This window comes from Gossypium arboreum, chromosome 10 (genome assembly GCF_025698485.1).
Source record: "Gossypium arboreum isolate Shixiya-1 chromosome 10, ASM2569848v2, whole genome shotgun sequence".
Lineage (NCBI taxonomy): Eukaryota > Viridiplantae > Streptophyta > Magnoliopsida > Malvales > Malvaceae > Gossypium > Gossypium arboreum.
In genome coordinates, this window is record NC_069079.1 from 33,708,023 (window position 1) to 33,729,245 (window position 21,223).

The 21,223-nt window shown below is 37.3% G+C and overlaps 1 protein-coding gene across 1 annotated transcript; it reads right to left on the bottom strand.

Moving 5' to 3' along the window:
• Positions 1–397: 397 nt before the first annotated feature.
• On the bottom strand, positions 398–1,080 carry LOC128282025 (uncharacterized). The gene is made up of 2 exons (XM_053020248.1): positions 685–1,080; positions 398–637 (listed from the first exon to the last, which is right to left on the bottom strand). Exons 1-2 carry the CDS (start codon positions 1,078–1,080, stop codon positions 398–400), a joined length of 636 nt encoding a protein of 211 aa, XP_052876208.1.
• Positions 1,081–21,223: the final 20,143 nt, after the last annotated feature.

A 21,223-nucleotide genomic window follows, 5' to 3' on the forward strand; every position in this document is an offset into this window, starting at 1 on the left:
GGCTGCCTCACCTCAGTATGACCAGCACCTCTTCCTGGTGATCCACGACCACGGCCCGTACCATTTCCACCTTTGGCCTGACCATGGCCTCTTGGTGGCTGCTGATAATCTCTCTATGACTGAACAGTACCCATACCAGTAGCTTGCATCTGATCGGGCCTCCGTGGGCAATCCCTGATACTGTGCTTCATAGATCCGCACCTTAAACATGCCCCTAACCATACCCAGCACTCGCCATAATGGTATTTCCCACAGACAGTACAAGGCTGCGACCCAAAAGTAGCAATAGGAGGCCCAACTCTACTAGCCCATCAACTCTGGCCTTTTTCTTAGGCCTCAATGTTGAACTCGAGGGCTCTCAAACCCTCTTGTTCCTTCCCCTATTTAACTCACGATTCTAGCGCTCAACGCATTTCACATCCTCGGCAATCTTCACCTTTTCCACTAACACAGTAAAATCTTGCTCCCTTTGTGGAGCTATCAAAACTTGTAGATCATCCCTGAGGTTGACCTCAAAATGCACGCAACACTCATACTCAGTTGTCACCATGCCTCGCACAGAACGGCTCAATCGCAAAAATTCTGCCTCGTATTTAGCCACGGACTTACCCCCTGGGTCAAATTCAGAAACTCCCTTCTACAGGCATCCACTTTGCTAGCGCTCACTTATTTCCCTTGGAATACATTCTCGAAAAACTCCAAAGTCAATCGATCGGGCTGAGTACCCTCTTTTACAATAAGCCACCACTGATAGGCTTTATCTCTTAACAATGACACTGCACCCTTTAGTTTCTGCTCTGAGGTGCAGTTGAGGTCATCCATGATCCTCTCTGTCGCCTCTATCCAATATTCAACCGCATTAGGGGCAACTCCAGTGATACCCCTAAAGATCTTAGCCCCATTAGACTTGATTCGCTCCGTTACTGACCCACGGCCCACAGTACTAGTATTGGGCCTAGCAACCCTCTCCAAAATTTGTAGCATAGCTTGGGACAGTGCGTCATCCCCAGCTACCCGATCATGTGACCTAGTCTCAATCACAAGTAAATCAAGTGCCTCTCTTGCCTCAACGTTAGGCATATGGCCTGATACCGAAGACCCAGCCCGAGCACCTCTACGGCCTCTACCACGGCCTCTTGTACCCCTTCCACGAGTACCTCTGGTACTCATTTTTGATTTGTGTATTATCTGTATTAATAGCTTTATGCATCAGTTTTATAGTTCCAGTGTTTATTAACGAATGTTTTTTGAAAAAATAGCATCAATAATTCAGAGTTGTTTGTTTTCGCAGTTCATAGTCTTCCTACAATTTCAAGTTACCCTAATAAAGGTTTTAGTACAGCCTATTATCTACGGCAATCTTAGTATTTCAATTAAACAAAATTTTTAGAGAACTTACAGGATCAGTGCCTGAGACTCAGTAGACCACACATTCAGGAGAATCACTACAAATAATTCTTTTCTACTATTTGAAACAGTTCCTTTTAAAATTTACGTTTTTCAAAAAAACCCAAATCCACAACCGAGTTTTGCAACCTGGCTTTGAGACCACTAAATGTAACATCCCAAACCTGGCCTAGACGTCATGGCTGAATTTGTAACGTCACATTGGAGCAAGTTTTGAAAAGGGTAATTCTATTGGGAAAAGTCCGTTTGTGTTAAAACCTCGTTTGTGATCTTTATGAGAAGCTAACTTATTTTATTCATTTGTTTAGTTACAGGTTTGTCTAGCAAAACATGTTTCATACTAAATCTTTACTTCACGTTAAAACATTATTCGTCGCGGAGGCTTTTAAGACAAGTTACGTAGTATAGTACTTGAAAATCATTTACCTTTTGAAAATCTGAGTCCTACCACTAACAAAATTTAGTCAAAATAATTAAATCTTCAAATAAAAATAAAACTTAAAACGGCCTTATTACATTAAATTTACCCAAATAAAACTACCTTTACTAGAAATTGAAAACTAAAAACATGAACAGTGGTGTGGCCGTCTCCGAGTCCCTCGCAGCACCGACCCGCCTAAGGATTACTTGCGTAGATAAGCAGAAAATTGAGTTTATGGAAACTCAGTGTGTAATCCCTATTTATCAACCAGTAAATCATGCAGTGTAAATAGTCTGGGCCTAAGCCCTTATCAGTAGCAATATCAGTGTGGACCTCAAATTTCACTACTTGAATAATGATCGATGTGGGCCTTGGCTCGATTCAGTACAGTATTAGAGATGCAAACAAAGATCCTACCCATCCATCCTCTACACTCCACTCCGTCCAACCCTACACTCAATGTGGGGATAAAATCGACCTACCTATCCCTACACTCCAGAATATAACACCGGTTGCGGCACTAAACAGTATATACAACAGTGCTGCTAGTATAGTACACTTCCTCCAAATATATCAAACCTACCCCCATGCAACATGTCATGTCATGATATATACGTGTTTGCAAAATGTCATGCTCGGTTACAGTCAAATATAGCATAGGGGTATATCAATCATTTTACCTCTAGGGGTATAACAGTCATCTCATCCGTATGGGGTCTAAATGTACTTATCGACCCTTCAATAGGCCCACAGTCTTCTTAGGCGACCTATGTGACCCTAACAGTCAAACAGTGGAAATGGAACCAAAGCCCATAATACGGCCCAGGTGGGCCCACATGCTTGTGTGGCCCAATAAGCCCAAATAATGGTCTTGGCCATGTATACTACTCAGTTAGCCTGATTATTTCCACTCAACAGTGTGGTTTACATGTGTGGGGCCCACGAGCCCATGGGGCCCACACGACCCATTTTTGCCCAATATGGCCCAAAACGACCTATGCCCACGAGATCGTTCGTGGTGGTCTCTATAGTCACATGCTTGTGCTTATGCATTTAGATGACCACACGGGCGAACACACGCCCGCGTGGAATCAATGGTAACAGTTTTCTAACTTTTGCCATTTAATAATTTAAGCAGTGTGATTACACACCTGGTTGCGAGAATGCGCTTACTGGCCCATGCGCCCAAAACCTAACACAATCAAGACTTTGGTTAGATACCCAACAACAAATTGCAAGAGACCCTAACCAACACTTGCTCACAATTAAACCTATCACTTACCTGCTTTGATCACTCAGGCATCGTTGCAACAACTGCTTCCAATCCTTAGAGATTACCTGCAACCCAAATACTACTTGTAAACTACTTCCATACACATATCCCACAAACCAATTGTATAATGCCTCACCTAAACGAAAGCCAAGAATGAAGAACAGTAATATTCGGCCAACACCCAAAACACTTTTAAAATCCAAGGCACGAGATGAAACAATCTCGCTTCCTAGCAGAAAACTTTAGAGAAGAGAGGTGTTAGACAGAGATTATTTCGGTAGGAGAAAGAAGGCTAGCAACTGAACTCTCATACCAAAAATGAATAATCAACAATACCAGAGAAAGAAAAGAAAGAACGTTAAGGAAGGAGTGAAAGAACCTTACACTTGAATCCGATTGTTTGAGGAACAACTATGGCAGTCGAAACATAAAAGAGGAAGGAGTGCAGTAACCAATAGAAGTGTTATGATAAATGGATGTCACGAAAAGAGGAGAAAAGGAAGGGTATACAGCACGAACGAAGAATCAAAGATGCAACGGGAAAAGGTTAGAGAGGGAAAACAGAGAAGAGAAAAGAAGAGTCAATATTCGGTCACAAGAGAATGGAATAGCTCGGCCAAAGTTTAGATGATGAAAAAGAAGAGAAAATTAGAAATGGAAAAACAAAACCCAAAACTAAAATCCCAAAAGCACTAAAGTGAGAGGAACACCACCACAACCCTTAACACCAATCGGTTTCCCCAAAAACAAACAATCCCAAAGCTAAGACTCCCCAAACCGAAACACAATAGGTGCCTAGAGTCCCCATTCAGTACAACCTTCTCTCCCTCCTCAACTCCCTAATATCACCTCCCCCAAATCCTCCACAAATCCCTTAATCGAACCCCTCTATCCACATCCCCAAAATCCCTCCTAGAATTTCGGCTACACACTCCCATTTCCCTCAAATACCAACCGCCCAAGCTTTAAAGTCCCAGCAATCTACAACCATCCATACGGCAACATGCCAAAAAAAAATGCTCTACTGCATTGCTACGCCTCGAACCTCAGACCCCAAGATCACTCTACACGCCCCTTGCCACTAGACCAGCAAACTTTTTATGCTAAGCAACACTCCCTTTAATTTAAAACTAATCTAGCAGGAGACAAGGGTTTAATAAAAAAAAATAAAAACTAAAACTTTGTTCAAGCCAAGGCTTGAACCCATGACTTCTCAGACACTCCTAGAGCACTAAACCACTAATGCAAGCATACTATCACGACACATACACACAACACTAATTTGTTTTAACACAGTTTTTGGGATTTGAGAATTTGGGGCGTTACAAAAATAACATGATTTTGGATTTATATATGGTTCGCTTGAATGAATATTTATGTCTTGTTTTGGTGCCTTTGAGTTGGTGTAGGTGTATACAAAATTTGGGTGCCAAATTGGCTTCTTAAATAGCCTAATTTTTTCCACACGGGCGTGTGTCTCAGCCGTGTATGGCACACAGTTATGATACACGATCGTATGTCCCCTGGTGTTATGCTCCACATAGCCTCACATACAGGCGTGTGGCTTGGCCGTGTGGCATAAGTCAGTATACTCTATAGGTTTGGCATGGCCTAGCACACAACCTGGTACACGGGCGTCTATGGCCATTTTTAGAATACACGGGCTAGCCACACAGACGTGTGTATTGGCCGAGTGACCCAAGTCAAAAAGTTACACAGGTTCAGACATAAGCTAAACACGGCCATGTGCTCCCATTTCGAATGTCCACACAGCCTATGACATGGGCGTGTCTGTTGGCCACACAGACGTGTGTCCTCTATTTTGAGAAAACATTTCTAAGTGTTATATGAGTTTTTAAAGTTATTGGTTTAGTCTCGAACCACTTTCAATGCATGTTTCGGGCCACGTAGGCGCGTATTACAAACATATTGATTGAGATTGAATGATAACCGTATGAAATGTGAAAATGTATGCTAAGTGAATGTTTAATTGTTTTATAAGCCCGGTAATGCTCTGTAACCAAATTCTGACATTGAATACGAGTGAGGGGTGTTACATGCTCGATCAACCAGTACCACAAATTCCCTAAATTTAAGAATCCCAATCAACAGTTTAATATTTTCATTTAAACCCTCTTCGAATCGTTTGCACATGTCAGCTTCAAATGGAACCCATTCTCTGGCATACTTACTCAACTGAACAAATTATCATTCATATTCAGATACAGCCATATTCTTTTGTTTGAACTCTAAAAATTCTTTCTTTTTCTGATCCAGGAATATCTGACTAACATACTTCTTTCTGAATTCAGTTTGGAAAAGTTCTGATGTAATATTTTCTCTAGGTACCACTAAAGCTATGGTATTCCACCAATGGTAAGTTGTATCCTTCAGTAAAGACACTGTACATTTCAAACATTCAGCGGGTGTACAAGATAATTTATATAAAACTCGGATGGTATTTTCCAACCAAAATTCAGCTCTTTCTGAATCATCATCTGCAATAGCTCTAAATTCTTCTGCCCTATGCTTACGGATTTTATCTACCAGAGGCTTACCAGTTCTAACAGGTTCAGCACCCTGTGGCATTTCAGGAACCGATTGAGGAGCAGGTGGGGGTGGTCGTTGTATAGCGGGGTTTGTTCTTAAATATCAGTAAACCATTCATTCATCATTCGAAAAAAGGCCTATTTTGCCTCCTTACTTCGACCCTCAGATACGGGTTTTTCACTACCAGATGTAGATGCAACTCTTTGAACTGAAGCTGAAGCATTGCTCCCAGCTTCCTCGGATTTAGCTCTAGCTTGGTTAGATGACATTACTAAATGAAAAACACATTTAAAATGATCAGGAGACATCAAACTATCACAAATTTTATATTGGCATGTATAACTAAACTCGTATTTGCTACGTTAAATCCGAGAATTGACTAAACCATAGCTCTGATACCACTAAATGTAATACTCCTAAACCCAAATTCATCACTGGAATAGGGTTGCAGAGCGTTACTAGAGTTTTCAGAATATTTATAGATAATTCATAACAACCACTATTCATTTCCCGAGATTATTCACAGCGTCCCTGAACTGGACCCTCGAGGCCTAATATGAGCTTTAAAATCAAATCAGGACTTAATCGGGAACTCTAAAAATTTTTCATGAAATTTTAAAAATATTTCCAAGTTACAGGGTTCACACGCCCATGTGGTCCAAGGGACACGCCTGTGTGACCCTATGACACGCCCGTGTGACCTTAGGACATGCCCGTACTGTAGTCCATGTTCGAAACAAGGTAACTCTTTTTCTTGTGTCACACAGCTAGCCACATGCCGGTGTTCTAGGCCGTGTGATTAATTTAATTTTTAGAAATTAGGTGCAGGTTTCACACAGCTAAGACACACGCCAGTGTTCCAGGCCGTGTCACACATACGGCTAAAACACACGCCTGTGTCTCTACCCGTATGCTCAATTCTGAGCATTTTTTGTCAAATTTAAGATGCAGGGGACACACGAACTAACCACAGGCTGTGTGTTACACACGGTCAAGACACACGTCCGTGTGTCTCTACCCGTGTGACAAAATAAAGTCATTTCTAGCTTCATTTCTCACCCAAAATCGTACCAATGACCTGCATTAAAACTTACATCCAAATACCAACCATTTCAAGCATTGGATTCAAGCCAATTTTAACATCTAAATATGGTATAATATAACATACTCATATGTTTATAATCTTACCTTGGTTTAACCTAGGCATTAACATCATTTGACCACATATACTTAACATAACACATGGGTGTTTTATCATAATAACCTACTTTATAATACCAAAATAAACCATTACTAGCCAGTCCAATGGCTAGGTTACAAACATCATTTTCATGCCACTATTGGCCAAGTATCCTATACATGCCATTATATCAAAATGATTTTTACTATATATACCAAAATAAGTTAGTGGATAGTACGATGATGCTCCAACTGATCCCCAACCTTTGCAAGTTTTTGAGCACTATAAAGCAGGGAAAATAAAACTAAAAAAGCATTACATGCTTAGTAAGTTTGTATAACAGAAATTAAAACTTACAAATTTACATTTATTAACATTAAGCATTCAATAACATGCTTTTTCATCAATTTGGCAAATTTACCTATACACATACACTCAATCAAACAAGTTAGTTACATAAATGTTCACATAAGCATCAAGTAAGCATAGATGAGATCATCATACTATATTCTTTCAAGACATTATTCATTTCGTCTCATAATTCTCATATCATGTCAAGTATTTTATTCGCTGAATCATTGAAATTCCGATGGATATTCAAACAGTACACTCAAGGTGTACACTTTAATAACCTGCCAATTCATATTCAGGAGTACCCATTAGGGCACTTAATCGGAAAGCACACTCTCGAGCCTTATAACATATAATAGGATTACCAGTCCAGGTTAAATCCTGTCAGCAACAATTAGGACCTCATTCAGTAAGGAAATTTCGTTTATCCATCGAAATCCAATATTCAGACAGAATTTAACCATTTCCAAACAATCCCAAGCATGTAATCATTTCTAATGTTATAACATTCAACTTAACTCACATAAATATAAAACACATTCTATACAACACAACATTCAATTTATCATATTTACAAGCTCAATTAAGTTACACGAGCTTACCTCGACACTTGTTCGCGTATATAAATCTACTAAGTCGAAACTTTCTATTTTCCTCGATTTAGCTTTGAATTTGTGTTATCCGGATCTATATAAATAAATTTATTCATCAATTTATCACATTTCACATTCAAGTGGACTCAATTTACATCCTAGGCAAAATTACCATTTTGCCTCCAGCTTTTCTATAAATTCCAATTTCGTCCCTAGGCTCAGAAAATGAAATTTATGCAATTTACTCCCTATTCCAAGACTAACCAAATTTTCACTATAAAATTTATAGCACATACATTCTATAAAATTCAAAATTTTTCTTCAATTTTTATAACTTTACATTTTAGTCCCTAATTCATGTTTTCATCAAAAATCACTTTGTAAAAGTTGTTTATCTATAACAACCTTTCATTTTCTACCATAAATTTCAAATTTTCAACATTTTCATCCATGAAATAATTTCCATACTTTGATAACTTTTCAAATTGATCCCCCAAATAGATAGATTAAGCTATCCCAGTTTTAAAAATATCAAAATTACTAAAAACGAGACAAAAAAACTTACCCAATTAAGCCAAGAAAGTTTCTTCCCTCTCTTCTAGGGTTTCCATGTATTTTGGGGATGAAGATGACATCAAAATAAGATGATATTTCTTTTATCATCTTTTAATTAATTAAATTAATTAAATTTTCAATTTAGTCCTTGCCCTTTTTCTAAATTTCCATGGATAAGTCACAAAAAAATATCTACATACTTATCTTTAATGGTCTAATTACCATATAAGGACCTCAAATTTTGAGTTCCATAGCTATTTAATCATTCTAGCTACTAGAATTCAACTTTTGCATTTTATGCGATTTGGTCATTCCCTTAATTAAACACATAATCAGTAAAATTTTCCTATCAGAATTTTCACATGACATTTCTAACATAATACAGACCATGTAATAAAATTAAAATAATTTTTTTGGCTCAGATTTGTGGTCCTGAAACCACTGTTCCGATTTCACTGAAATTGGGCTGCTACAAAAACCACTATTTTCAGTACCATTGAAAACTAATTGTTACAGCTCTAGCCCTTTTACGAATTTTCGTCCTCGAAAATTTTACTTGAAAAAAGATTTTGGTATTGTGACCTCATGGTTTCTTCTGGTTCCCAAGTGGCTTCCTCAATACCATAACGATGCCATAAAAATTTTACTAGAGCTATCCGCTTATTTCTCAGCTCATTTAATTCTCGTGCTAAAATCTTCACTGATTCCTCACTGTAAGTTAAATCAGGTTGCAGTTGTATTTCACTCAAAGATATCACATGAGATGGATCAAAATGGTATCGGTGTACCATTGATACATGATACACATTATGGATTTTGTCAAGCTCTGAACATAAAGATAGTTTATACGTCAATGGAAAAATTCACTTAAGAACCTCATACGGTCCTATAAATCTAGAAGTAAGCTTTTCTTTCCTACTAAATCGCAGAACTTTCTTAGTAGGCAAGACCTTAAAAAATACCTTCTCACCAATCTGAAATTCAATGTCTTTCCTTCTCAAATATGCATATGACTTTTATTGATTGTGTAACATCCCAAAAATAGGGGGTTAGTAGAATCAGGTTTGGGAATCGAGAGAGAGTGGTCATACCTTAATTTTTAAGATTATCTATGCTTTTTTAGGAAATATATGAGGTATTGGTTTGTTTGTTAAGTGTTAGTGAAACGTTCCTTGAAACCCAAGTTCAAATCCCTACTTTTTCACCATTTTTATTATTTTGCAAATTTTGCCTTAAACCCTAGTATGCGACATGCCTTGTTTTTAAAATAAATATTGAAAAATTATTTAAGAATGAGGAAAAAGCCTAATGGTTAAAAGAAATATGAGAAAGCATGGAAATTAAATGAGGTCCCAAGTTCGAATCCCTTCCCTTGCGAAATAATTAAATTTTGCAAAATCCCCTGTTTTTTTAATGTGCGTGTATCCATACCCTTGAACCCTAAGTATAAATATAAATTTTTATTGCATTTTTCAGCCCATGTGCAAAAACCTGGACATTCTATTTCTGATGTCAGCAATTCTTAAGGGTCACACGGCTAAGGCACACGACCGTGTGCTAGGCCGTGTCCTTCACACGGCTGAGACACACAACCGTGTCTCTGCCCGTGTCTTTACTACCATGCATACTGACTTGCAAATTTTACATTAAGGGGACACACGGCCGGATTGCATGCTCGTAGGGCATACCGTGTGTCACACACGACCTATACACACGCCTGTGTGTCTACTCGTATCGGCAAAAATAAGGCTATCTACCAATGTAACACCCCTAACCCGTATCCATTGCAGGACTAGGGTTACGAGGCATTACTGAACAAAAATAAAATTCCAAACATTCACATATTCATACAAGTCATACTCATACATATATTAAGCACATGGCTAATTAAATATTTAACATACTTTATTTATCATATTGCATTTACGAATCATACCTCAAAATTCAACATGATCTATACCTTTCAAATAATCACATTTTCATTAACAAATATAAACATACACATGTACTTTCATTATATACCCAAATCATCATTCGAATTAACAATAAAAGTACATGTATATACGGACACATAATTAGCAATTTTTCAAAAATGCATATAATGCTCATGGTGTACTATTACATAAAATCACTATTCAAATGGTCATTTATCAATGTCTCACTTACAAGCATTATTAAACAATATAATCTCAATAATTCACCATTAATAAACTTATAACTAATTATAGTACTTATACATTTTTCCATGCAAACCGAACTAAACTAATCTTTGCATATTCGAATATAGGCATTCCTCATATCATGCATTTCTAACATACATAAAACATGCTAACACTTAAGCTCACATTTATAAATGAATAAACATACATCAAAATCAAATCATCAAAGCATATTTATTTATATTTATACATATCAAAACTGAGTGACCAACCACAGCCAATTCCACCTGTCATCTCATGCTATTACCAACACATATAATACCATTCACATTTACATTTCATTCACTTCACATATCATTATAATCAAATAGAATAAACCATTACCAAACATAACTGAAATCAAGCTTTAAAGCTAAGCTATTTTCGCATGGCTTAATATATACATATTCAAAGTTGAGCATAATATGTGTTAACCTATACATGCCAAAAGTTTGAAAATAAACTTTTAAGAGTACCGAAAGTTGACGATAGTGTTGATGACTTTGATAATGATTCTCGAGCTTGTAACTTACAACAAAAATCTATAAAACAGAGTAACAAAAACACACAGAGTAAGCTAACTTAGCTTAGTAAGCCTTAAGCAAATTAAACAACTCAATGAGTAATTAAAACATTCAAACTAAACAAATTATATCAATAATATTATACTTTTACATATCACCACATAAATATTTCCTATATAATCGATTATACAACATCAAATATATCATCACATAGATACTTACATGTATGGCCGAATATAGAAGTTAAATAAAACATCACATGTAACCTATAGTTTAACTTCAATAGAACATCACAAATGGCCGAATATGCACATTCAAAATAACTTCATATAAAACCGAATGTATAACTTCAATATAATTCGCATGTAATCAAATAATCAAGTCAATATAAGCTTACATATACTTACCTATGTGGCCGAACACATACAATGTCATTTAGCTCAATTATACTTGCTTAATATGCACAATAACTTAAACTCTTATAATCATGGACTTGAAAGCAAATCACCGGTATAAAACCTGCTAAGCATAAGCCTGAATTTCACACCGGCATAAGGCCTGCTAGACTCAAAGTCTGATATTTATTCACCGGCACTAAGCCTGCTGGCACAAAGCTTGCTAAGCTTAAGGTCCGAATATCACAAACATAATGTAACACCCCGAACCTGGCTCAGACATTATGGCCGAACTCGGCTTGTCACATTGAAGTGTTTTAGCGAAAACCGTGTTTTCATTGAAAACCCTTCTTAAAATAAAAGAACATCTTAAAAATAAACTCCTTTCAATCACTTGTTTGAAACATAAGATTTGACGAAAACATGTCACTTAAAAATTTAGTTGCGGAAATATAGAAAAGACATACTATAGTTTAAGAAACCATGTTCAACTTCTTATAATTACAATGAAAATAATAATAGTAATTCAAGTAATAATAACATAATGAAAACCTTATTACAATCTGATCTGAACACATTTCAAAAGGAATAAAAACTTAAATGTTTAAAAAGAACCAAGTCCGAATTATCTTGCTAGCCGGCCACCCAGAGTCCCTCCAAACATCGAACCTTCTACTCAGCACCACCTGAAAATAAAATAAAAGAGGGGGTGAGTTTTTGCAAACTCAGTGTGTACAACCCTCGATGAAAAACAAGCATTCAAAGAGAAATCATCAAACATGCAATGCAATCCCATCCAAATTATCCATCCGCTACACACCAGCTCCGTCCCCTGTCACACCATGTAGAGATATAAATATCGACCCCCCAGCCCATACACCAATGGCAGCCCGATTTCGGAACTACCTTCATTTACATATTGGGCTTTAAAAGCCGTCGATGGATCGACGATTGTCAGGCAACCATGTGATCCTCATATACTTCCTCCGTTCCATAGTTCCCACCCCATATGTAGCCTAAGCAGAACATCATTTTTATGCATGTCATAGCCATAAAACTTACATTCAACACCTAGGGGTATTTTGGTCATTTTCGCCCTTAGGGGCATTTCGGTAATTTTCCCTTAATCATGGTTTTCACTTACCTTGACCCGTTAACAAGTCCTGCGAGTTAAGATGAACGAATACTATGCACCAGATAGGATTCCAAAGAAGAGGAGGTGCGTCATTAAGACCGCTGAAGTACCAATCTCTCCCTAGATCCAGTCCTAGACATGTATATACCCATTGCCACACCATAACCCTTTGACTTGTCCACGGTCGCAATATATTAATTAAGTCTTATGTAGTTATCATATACTAGGCCCAAAAACCCTTACAACGCCCAAACAAATTCACATACCTATATCTGGCCCATTAAGCCCAATCATATTCATATGGCCCATTAGGCCCAAATCACATTTATATGGCCCGTTAGGCCCAGCCATATTCATATTCATGCTCACATACAAATTCTTATCACATAGCATCAATATTCGGTTTTTGCCTATTATGGGCCCAACAGCCCATCGGGCCCATGTAGCCCATTTTGGCCCGTATGGCTAAATCACAACCCAAGTCCACAGAATCACCCGTGGGTCTCAGGCAACCTATTGGTCTCCCCCTCATGAGTGTTTGCGCACTCGTAAGACTATCGCAGCCAAACTTTCAGCTTTTCGGCATTTCGACATTTCGGATTTTGTCGATTCATAGTGTGTGTGTAGTGTATGTACACACCTGGTAAGCAAGTGTGATGCGATTCCCTTAGTCACCAACCTTGAACACCAATCCTTAATAGCTTTCCTTGATCACGTGCTCCCTAGATCTACATTAATCTTACTCATTAAAACCAGAATAATAGATGACTCGTATCCAACACAAGTCCCCTTACCTTAACTATGAACATTCAGCCACCTTAGCCAATGGAAGAGGAATACTTACCAATACCGCAACATCTAAAGAGCAATTCGGTAATGAGCTAAGATCTGAGATTCGATACTAATTCCCTACCACTGTTAATTAGAAAGAGTGAAGGATAATATTCGATACTTAGCAAAGAAAACCGATTGGAAGAGTAACACTTACACTAGATTCGGTCAAAGAGTATTTGACTTTAGAGATTTGAATGGCAACGATTGCTTATTCGACACCAAGGGAGAGAGGAAGAAGAATCGGCTAAACCCAGAAGTGAAACAAAGAAATCGGCACAAGGAAAATAAAAAGGAGAATAAGGGTTTTCGGCTTTTGGAGAAATCGACAGAAAAAAAGGAAGAAAATAGAAGGGTTTTTGGCTTTTAGGGAAGAGGGTTTCTGGAAACAAGGTGAGAAAAAGATTTCGGAATTAGCCTCATACCTTTGTATTCGGCACCTATTTATAACCCTTATAGCTGAACTCCTCAAGCCCAAGTTCCCATTTCGGCGCCACTTGCTCCTCACTTCTTATCTCCACGTTTTTCTCCCTGATAACCCCTTGATCTTTTCCTCAAATTTCTCTCCTGAACACTTCCCTTGAAGTCCATTTCCACGCCACTGCCAACCTTCTAGAAGGCCAAAATTAAACTTCTAAAAACACTAAGCTAGGATTCGAACCTTGGACCTCCTTGCTAGCTTTTAATGCCACCTCCCTACACTCTAAGTGGCGTCACTTTGCCACTCCTCCACAAGGCTTTTTGATGCAATTTTTCCCTATCTTTATTTAAAAGCCCAACTACTTGCCAACAAGGTCCTTTTAATAATTAAACTATAATTTTATTTACCCCTAGGTTCGAACCCAAACCTTAATTAAGACCTACTATAATTATCACTTGGTTATGAATATAAAACACAATTTTTATCAAAACCGAAAACAAAGAAAGTTCAGGATTCCAGGATTTTTGGGTTTCGATATTTTTGGGGTGTTACACATAAAATCATTCCACAACATTTCATATATCGAATATATAATATTCCATGTAACACATACACACTTTCAGAGATTTTGATATTATTCAAATACAACTCGATCACATTAATTCATTGATAATTCTCATTCGGCTAACATACTAATACATTATAAAATTTGAATCATCATAGTAAATCATTCTATGTTCAAAATGAACCATGTTTAATTACTTAAAGACTTACCTCGGATATCGGCGAACGTTACGAATCGGCTATTCGACTATTTTTATTTTTCCCCGATCCAAGTCTGATTTCCTTTGTTCTTGATCTATATAATTTCAAATTAACCTCATTTAAATACAACTTCATTCTATTTAATCCAACAACACATAAATGGGCAAATTACCATTTTACCCCTGATATTTCATACTTTTACAATTTAGTCCAAATTGCACAAAACACAAAATACACCAAATCTCACAACAACAAAGTTGAGCCGAATTTTAAACATACTCATACTAGTCCATATATTTCATATATTTTTCATTTTAGTCCTTCAATTTATTATTTTTTGCAATTTAGTCCTATTAACTCAAAATCATCAAAAACTTCAATACAAAACTTGTTAATCTAAAACATGTTTTTGATATTTCATCATCAAACATCACAAAATACAAATATTCATCAATGGCATAACACAAAATATTCACCAAAATAAAAAATTCAAGCATGGGTCGGGTAGTACTCGAAGTAACGATCTCAAAAACGTAAAACTTATCAAAAACCAAAGTAAAAACATACCTTGATTTAGCTTGAGAAGTAGCTGAATGCCTAAGTCTTTTCTTTTCTTTTTATTTTACTAGTTTCAGTCATGCAAAGATAAAAGAACCATGGCTTTTAATTTTTTTATGTTTTCTAATATAATAACCTTTTAATTCAATTACAAATTTAACCTTTATTAATTAATAGAAAACCATCATATTACATGGTCACTACCGTCCATCTAATTAAACATGGTCAAATTACCACTTAAATACTTCAACTTACAAAGCCATCAACAATTGGCCCTTATGCTTTTAATTATCAAGTTTTCATTTTACGCAATTAAGCCCTTTTATTTAATTAAGCACACAAACAATCAAATTTTCATACAAAACTTTCACACATGCTAATTCACATATAATAAACACGAAAAATAATATTTAAATATTTTTCTGACTCGGATTCGTGGTCCTAAAATCACCGTTCTAATTAGGGTCTAAATCGAACTGTTAGAATTCTCCCCCTTTAGGGATTTTCATCCCCGAAAATCTTACCGGTGAATAGGTTTAGATAACGCTCTTTCATTGTATCCTCTAGCTCCCACGTTACTTCCTCAACTCCGTGTTTATGCCACAGTACTTTAACCAATGAAACTTTCTTATTTCTTAATTCTTTAATTTCGCGAGTCAGTATACAAATCAGTTCTTCCTTGTACGACATATCAGGCTTAATCTCAACCTCAGTTGGACTAATCACTTGTGAAGGATTGGATCAATATCTGTGAAGCATCGAGACATGGAATACATTGTGAATCTTTTCTAGCTCAGGTGGTAATAGCAGTCTATATGCAACCGGCCCAATCCGCTCGATAATCTCATACAACCCAATAAATATCGGACTCAATTTGCCTTTACGATCGAATCTGAGTATTTTCTTCCATGGTGAATGATAAACCGTAAGTTATACGTATTTTTACCCCATATTTAATGCATTTTATCGATGATTTCCAATTACAATTGGTGAATTTGATGCTCCTAATGCTTTAATTTCATGTTTTATACTTAGGAGAGCATAGGAGAGCGAAAGGAACGAGAAACAGGCCAAAAACAGAGAAAATGGGCCAAAGTACGAAATCAACATGACCTGGACCTCCTCACACAGGTAGACCACACGGCCGTGTTGATTTGGCAGGCTCAAACACAGCTTGAAGTAATCGAACATGGGCGTGTGCCACAGGTGTGTAGTCCAATTCGGAAAAAGCAAATTTTGAAGTCTCTTAGGCATTCCAAAGCCTATAAATACACCCTAGAGGAGGATGAAAAGAGAGACAGAGAAGGGGGAGTAAGGAATTACTCCAAGGAAACCGATTGATCCATCTTAGAAGCCGGATTCATCATCAAGACTGAAGATCTCTCCTCAATTTCCCTTCAGGAGCTTTAGGTTTTCTTTATGTTTTGTATTCTTTATCATTCTGAGACGTTTTCTCATTTAGTTATGAACTAAAACCCCTAAATACCTAATGGGAATGAAACCTAAGACGAATCTTGTTATTATTTTCTAAATCGTATGGTAAAATTTAACTTGTTCTTAATTATGTGTTCTTAATTCTTGTTTTGATATCCCAGGATACTGATTCAAGATACGCTCTTATTCAGAGGAGAAATAGACCCTGTCTAAGAGTACATTTGTCATAATTAAGTGGAGTTGATTGTGTGCCTAGACATAGGGTGACAAGATTTTGCCGGAATAGCATGAAACCTAATAACGGGATCCATAGATCGAGTTAATACAACCCTAGAGTGTTAATTAGAGAAAAGTCTCAATTATTCAATCTAAGGATTAGACGTTGTTAATCTTGAATAGGGATAATAACATAACTTAGGGATCTCTATGGAACAAGTTGGATGAATAAATTGTCCGATTCGGAGCCAGAATAACAAGTAAAGTCTAGGTGGCTTTTTCCTTAGGTATTGTCTTAAGTCAATCGATTTTCCCCAAAAGCAATTCCCCAATTCTTTTCTTTGTGAGTTCTTAGTTTAGACAATTAGTTAGTTAAAACAAAAACTTCTTTATTCTTAGGTTAAATAATAAAAAGACAGTCATTACTAGTACTTTTAGTTCCTTTGGGATCGACAATCCGGTCTTGCTAAAACTATACTACTGTTCGATAGGTACACTTGCCTACATCGCAATAATAGTTAGTTCATGAGTGAGTAATTATAAATATTTAAAACCTATCATGAAATCACGCGATCAAGTTTTTGGCGTCATTGCCGGGGAACTGAAATATTAGGAACGCTCAATTTTTATTACTTTAGCCATTTATTTTTCTTGCACTTTAATTTATTATTATTTATTAATTTACTTTTTCCTTCTCTTGACAGGTTTTTATAGTTTATGACTAGAAGAAACCCGTCAGGACCACTACTTTTTGACGAAGAAATCGATCGTACAGTTCGCAGAAATCAAAGAGAAATAAGACGAAGCTTACGATACACAGAGAACAAGCAAGAAGATGATACTCAACCCCCAATCGAAGAGATGGCTGAAACAATCAGCTACCTCCTGCAATTGCGGCTAATCAAAATCCTGCTCCACGCACTATGTATGATTATGCTAAACCTTCTTTAATAGGAACTGAATCAAGCATAGTTAGACCTGCTGTAGCTGCAAATACTTTTGAATTAAAACCTAACACTATTCAAATGATACAGCAATTTGTTCAATTTGATGGTTTGCAGGATGAGGATCCTAATGCTCATTTAGCCAACTTTTTGGAACTATGCGATACATTTAAAATTCATGGTGTTTCTGATGATGCCATTAGTCTTTGGCTATTCCCTTTTTCATTGAAAAACAAAGCTAAATAGTGGTTGAGCTCGTTACCATGAGGGTCAATTACTACTTGGAACAAATGACCGAAATTTTTTTACTAAAATATTTTTCGCTCGTTAAAACGACTAAATTACGTAATGATAACTCTTCTTTTGTGCAGACGGATTTAGAAACACTCTACGATGCATGAGAGAGATACAAGGATCTTTTGAGAAGGTGGGTTACCGCTTTGGCTCCAAGTTCAAACATTCCACGATGGTCTGAATCCTTCGACTCGGCAAATGGTTGACGCAGTTGCTGGCGGAACCATCAACAATAAAACACCTAAAGATGCTTATGAGTTCATAGAAGAGATGTCATTGAATAACTATCAGTGGCAAGTTATGAGGACAAAGCTAACGAAAACAGCCGACGTTTATAACATCGATTTAGTCACCATGCTCTCTAATCAGTGCGAAGCAAGTGGAGGTGGAACAAGCCATTCAGATTACCAACCTTATGGCCACAACATGGATAATAATCCTCGACCTCAAAACAATCCATATACTAACACTTACAATGCAGGTTGGAGGAACCATCCTAATTTCTTGTGGGGAGGCCAAGGAAATTAGAGACTACCTCCAGGCTACCAACAGCCACCTTACCAACAGGAAAAGAAGCCGAACCTTGAAGAGATGCTCTCAAAGTTTATATCGGTGTCAGAAACTCGTTTCCAAAACACCGAAAAAACACTTAAAAATCAACAAGTGTCGATCCAAGGGCTCAAAACTCAGATAGGCCAGCTTTCCAAACTAATTTTCTAACGACCACAAGGTAGTTTGCCAAGTAATACTGAACCCAACCTAAGGGAATAGCTCAACGCGATTAATGTTCAAGATGAAGAAGGATTTGTGGAGCTTGAACCAGAACCAAGGCAAGAAATTGTGGTAAGCAAAGGTCAAGGTGATGTAGATCAAAATACAAACATATCGGTGAATGTCGAATATAAACCTCGTGTGCCATACCCCAATGCGACACAGAAAGACCGCTCAGATAAACAATTTGGTAAATTCCTTAAACTCTTAAAAAAACTACATATTAATTTAGTGTTTATTGAAGCTTTATCGCAGATGCCAAACGCAATGAAATTTTTAAAAGAGCTTTTAGCAAATAAGCGGAAGTTGGACGAGGCGTCGCATGTGGAGCTAAACGCACTGTGCTTAGCTATTTTGAAAAATAAGCTACCGAACAAACTAAAAGATCCAGAGAGTTTTACGATTCCTTGCTTAATTGGAAGTTTAGATGTTAATAATGCATTAGCTGATTTAGGGGCTAGTATCAATGTCATGCCTTACAAAATGTTTAAGCAACTAGGTCTCGGGAAACCCAAACAGACTAGGATGAGCATTCAATTAGCAGCTAAAACTATAAGATTTCCTAGGGGTATTATTGAAGATGTGCTAGTAAAAATCAATAAATTTATATTTCCCGTTGACTTTATTGTTTTAAACATAGAGGAGGATAGCAACACTCCTTTAATTCTAGAAAGTCCCTTTTTAAGAACTGCTAAAACAATTATTGATGTTGGCACAAGTGAGCTCACGCTTCGCGTAGGAGACGAAACAATCACCCTTCAAGGTCGCAATTCTGACAACACATCAGAAATTGAAGGTGATCGTCTAAACCATTCTATTAAAACTGACCACATGATACAACCCACTTTGCAGGAGATAAGTCTGAAGGAAGTACATGAGCCACTCTCAAACAAGAGTAGAGGATCTATTCATGAAGAACGAAGGCTACAAATAGTGGAGCTAGATGAATGGCGAACACATAAATCGAGAACACATGATAAATCGAAACTACGCCAGAACGAGCTTGATACCTCTCCAAATCAACTTAAGGTTGGAGATAAAGTCTTATTAGATGCCACAGATCCCCACATTGTCACTACCACACCGAATGAAGAAATCCCTCTTACGGTACTCAGCATTTTTCCATTCGGTACGGTAGAGGTAAGTCATCCCAAGTTTGGCACTTTTAAGGTAAACAACACCCGTTTAAAACCTTATTTTAAGATTGATAGCAGGAATGAGGAGTATAAACTCCTCGAACCACCATGATCATTCAACAGAGAGGTAAGTCGAGCTTAGACTATAAATAAGAACTTCTCGGGAGGCAACCCGAGCACTAACTGTATTAACTTCTTTAAAAATTTAGTCTTCAACATCTAACTTACTAACGGAGCTCTTGAATACAGGTTTTCCATAGAGACACGGCCAAGCACACGGGCGTGCTTATGGCCGTGTGAAAACAGGGCAAGGATTTCCCCAAACATGGGCTACGATAAAATGCCACGGCCATGCGACATGGCCATGTCGAGCCTGCCAAAACAACATGGCCGAATGTCTGGGTGGTCTGCCTCGTGCTGACATGTTACTCGGTCTCGCATTCTGAACAGTGTTTTGCTCGACTAACATCGGACAATCTCGGATGAAATGATCCATCGATCCATATTTAAAACAAGACCAATCATGCAATCTACAACTTCCAGAATGCCATTTACCACAATGCTTACACTCAAGTCTGTTCTTTCAATCATTGCCAACAGTAGCAATCGAAGTAGCTCGTGAACTCATAAGAGGTCGGTCTCGATCTCGTCTAGAAAAGTCTGAAGTAGCTTTAAATCGACTAGAATCATCTCTGAACTTCTTCGATACTGAGTGAAAAGTCTTGCCTGATGATCTTTTACGGGAATCTCTGGCTTCAAAATCAGCTTTGCAAGCTCTCTCAACAAGTACCACAAACTCTTTAATTTCAAGTATACCAACCAGCAATTTAATATCTTCATTTAAACTGTCTTCGAATTTTTTACACATAATAGCTTCGGTTGAAACACATTCACGAGCATATTGACTAAGTCTCACAAATTTTTGCTCGTACTCGGTTACGGTCATACGACCCTGTTTCAATTCCAGAAATTCTTTGCGTTTCTGGTCGATAAATCTCTGGCTGATGTATTTCTTATGGAACTCCGCTTGAAAGAATTCCCAAGTAACTATCTCTTTTGAAACCGCCGATACTAGTATATTCCACTAGTGATATGCAGTGTCTCATAATAAAGTATGGTACACTTTAAACATTTATTTGGAGTACATGATAACTCGTCGAACACACGGATAGTATTATTGAGCCACAACTCGGCCCGTTCAGCATCATCATCATCATTAGCCTTAAACTCTTCGACCTCGTATTTTCTGATTTTATATATAGGAGGGTTGT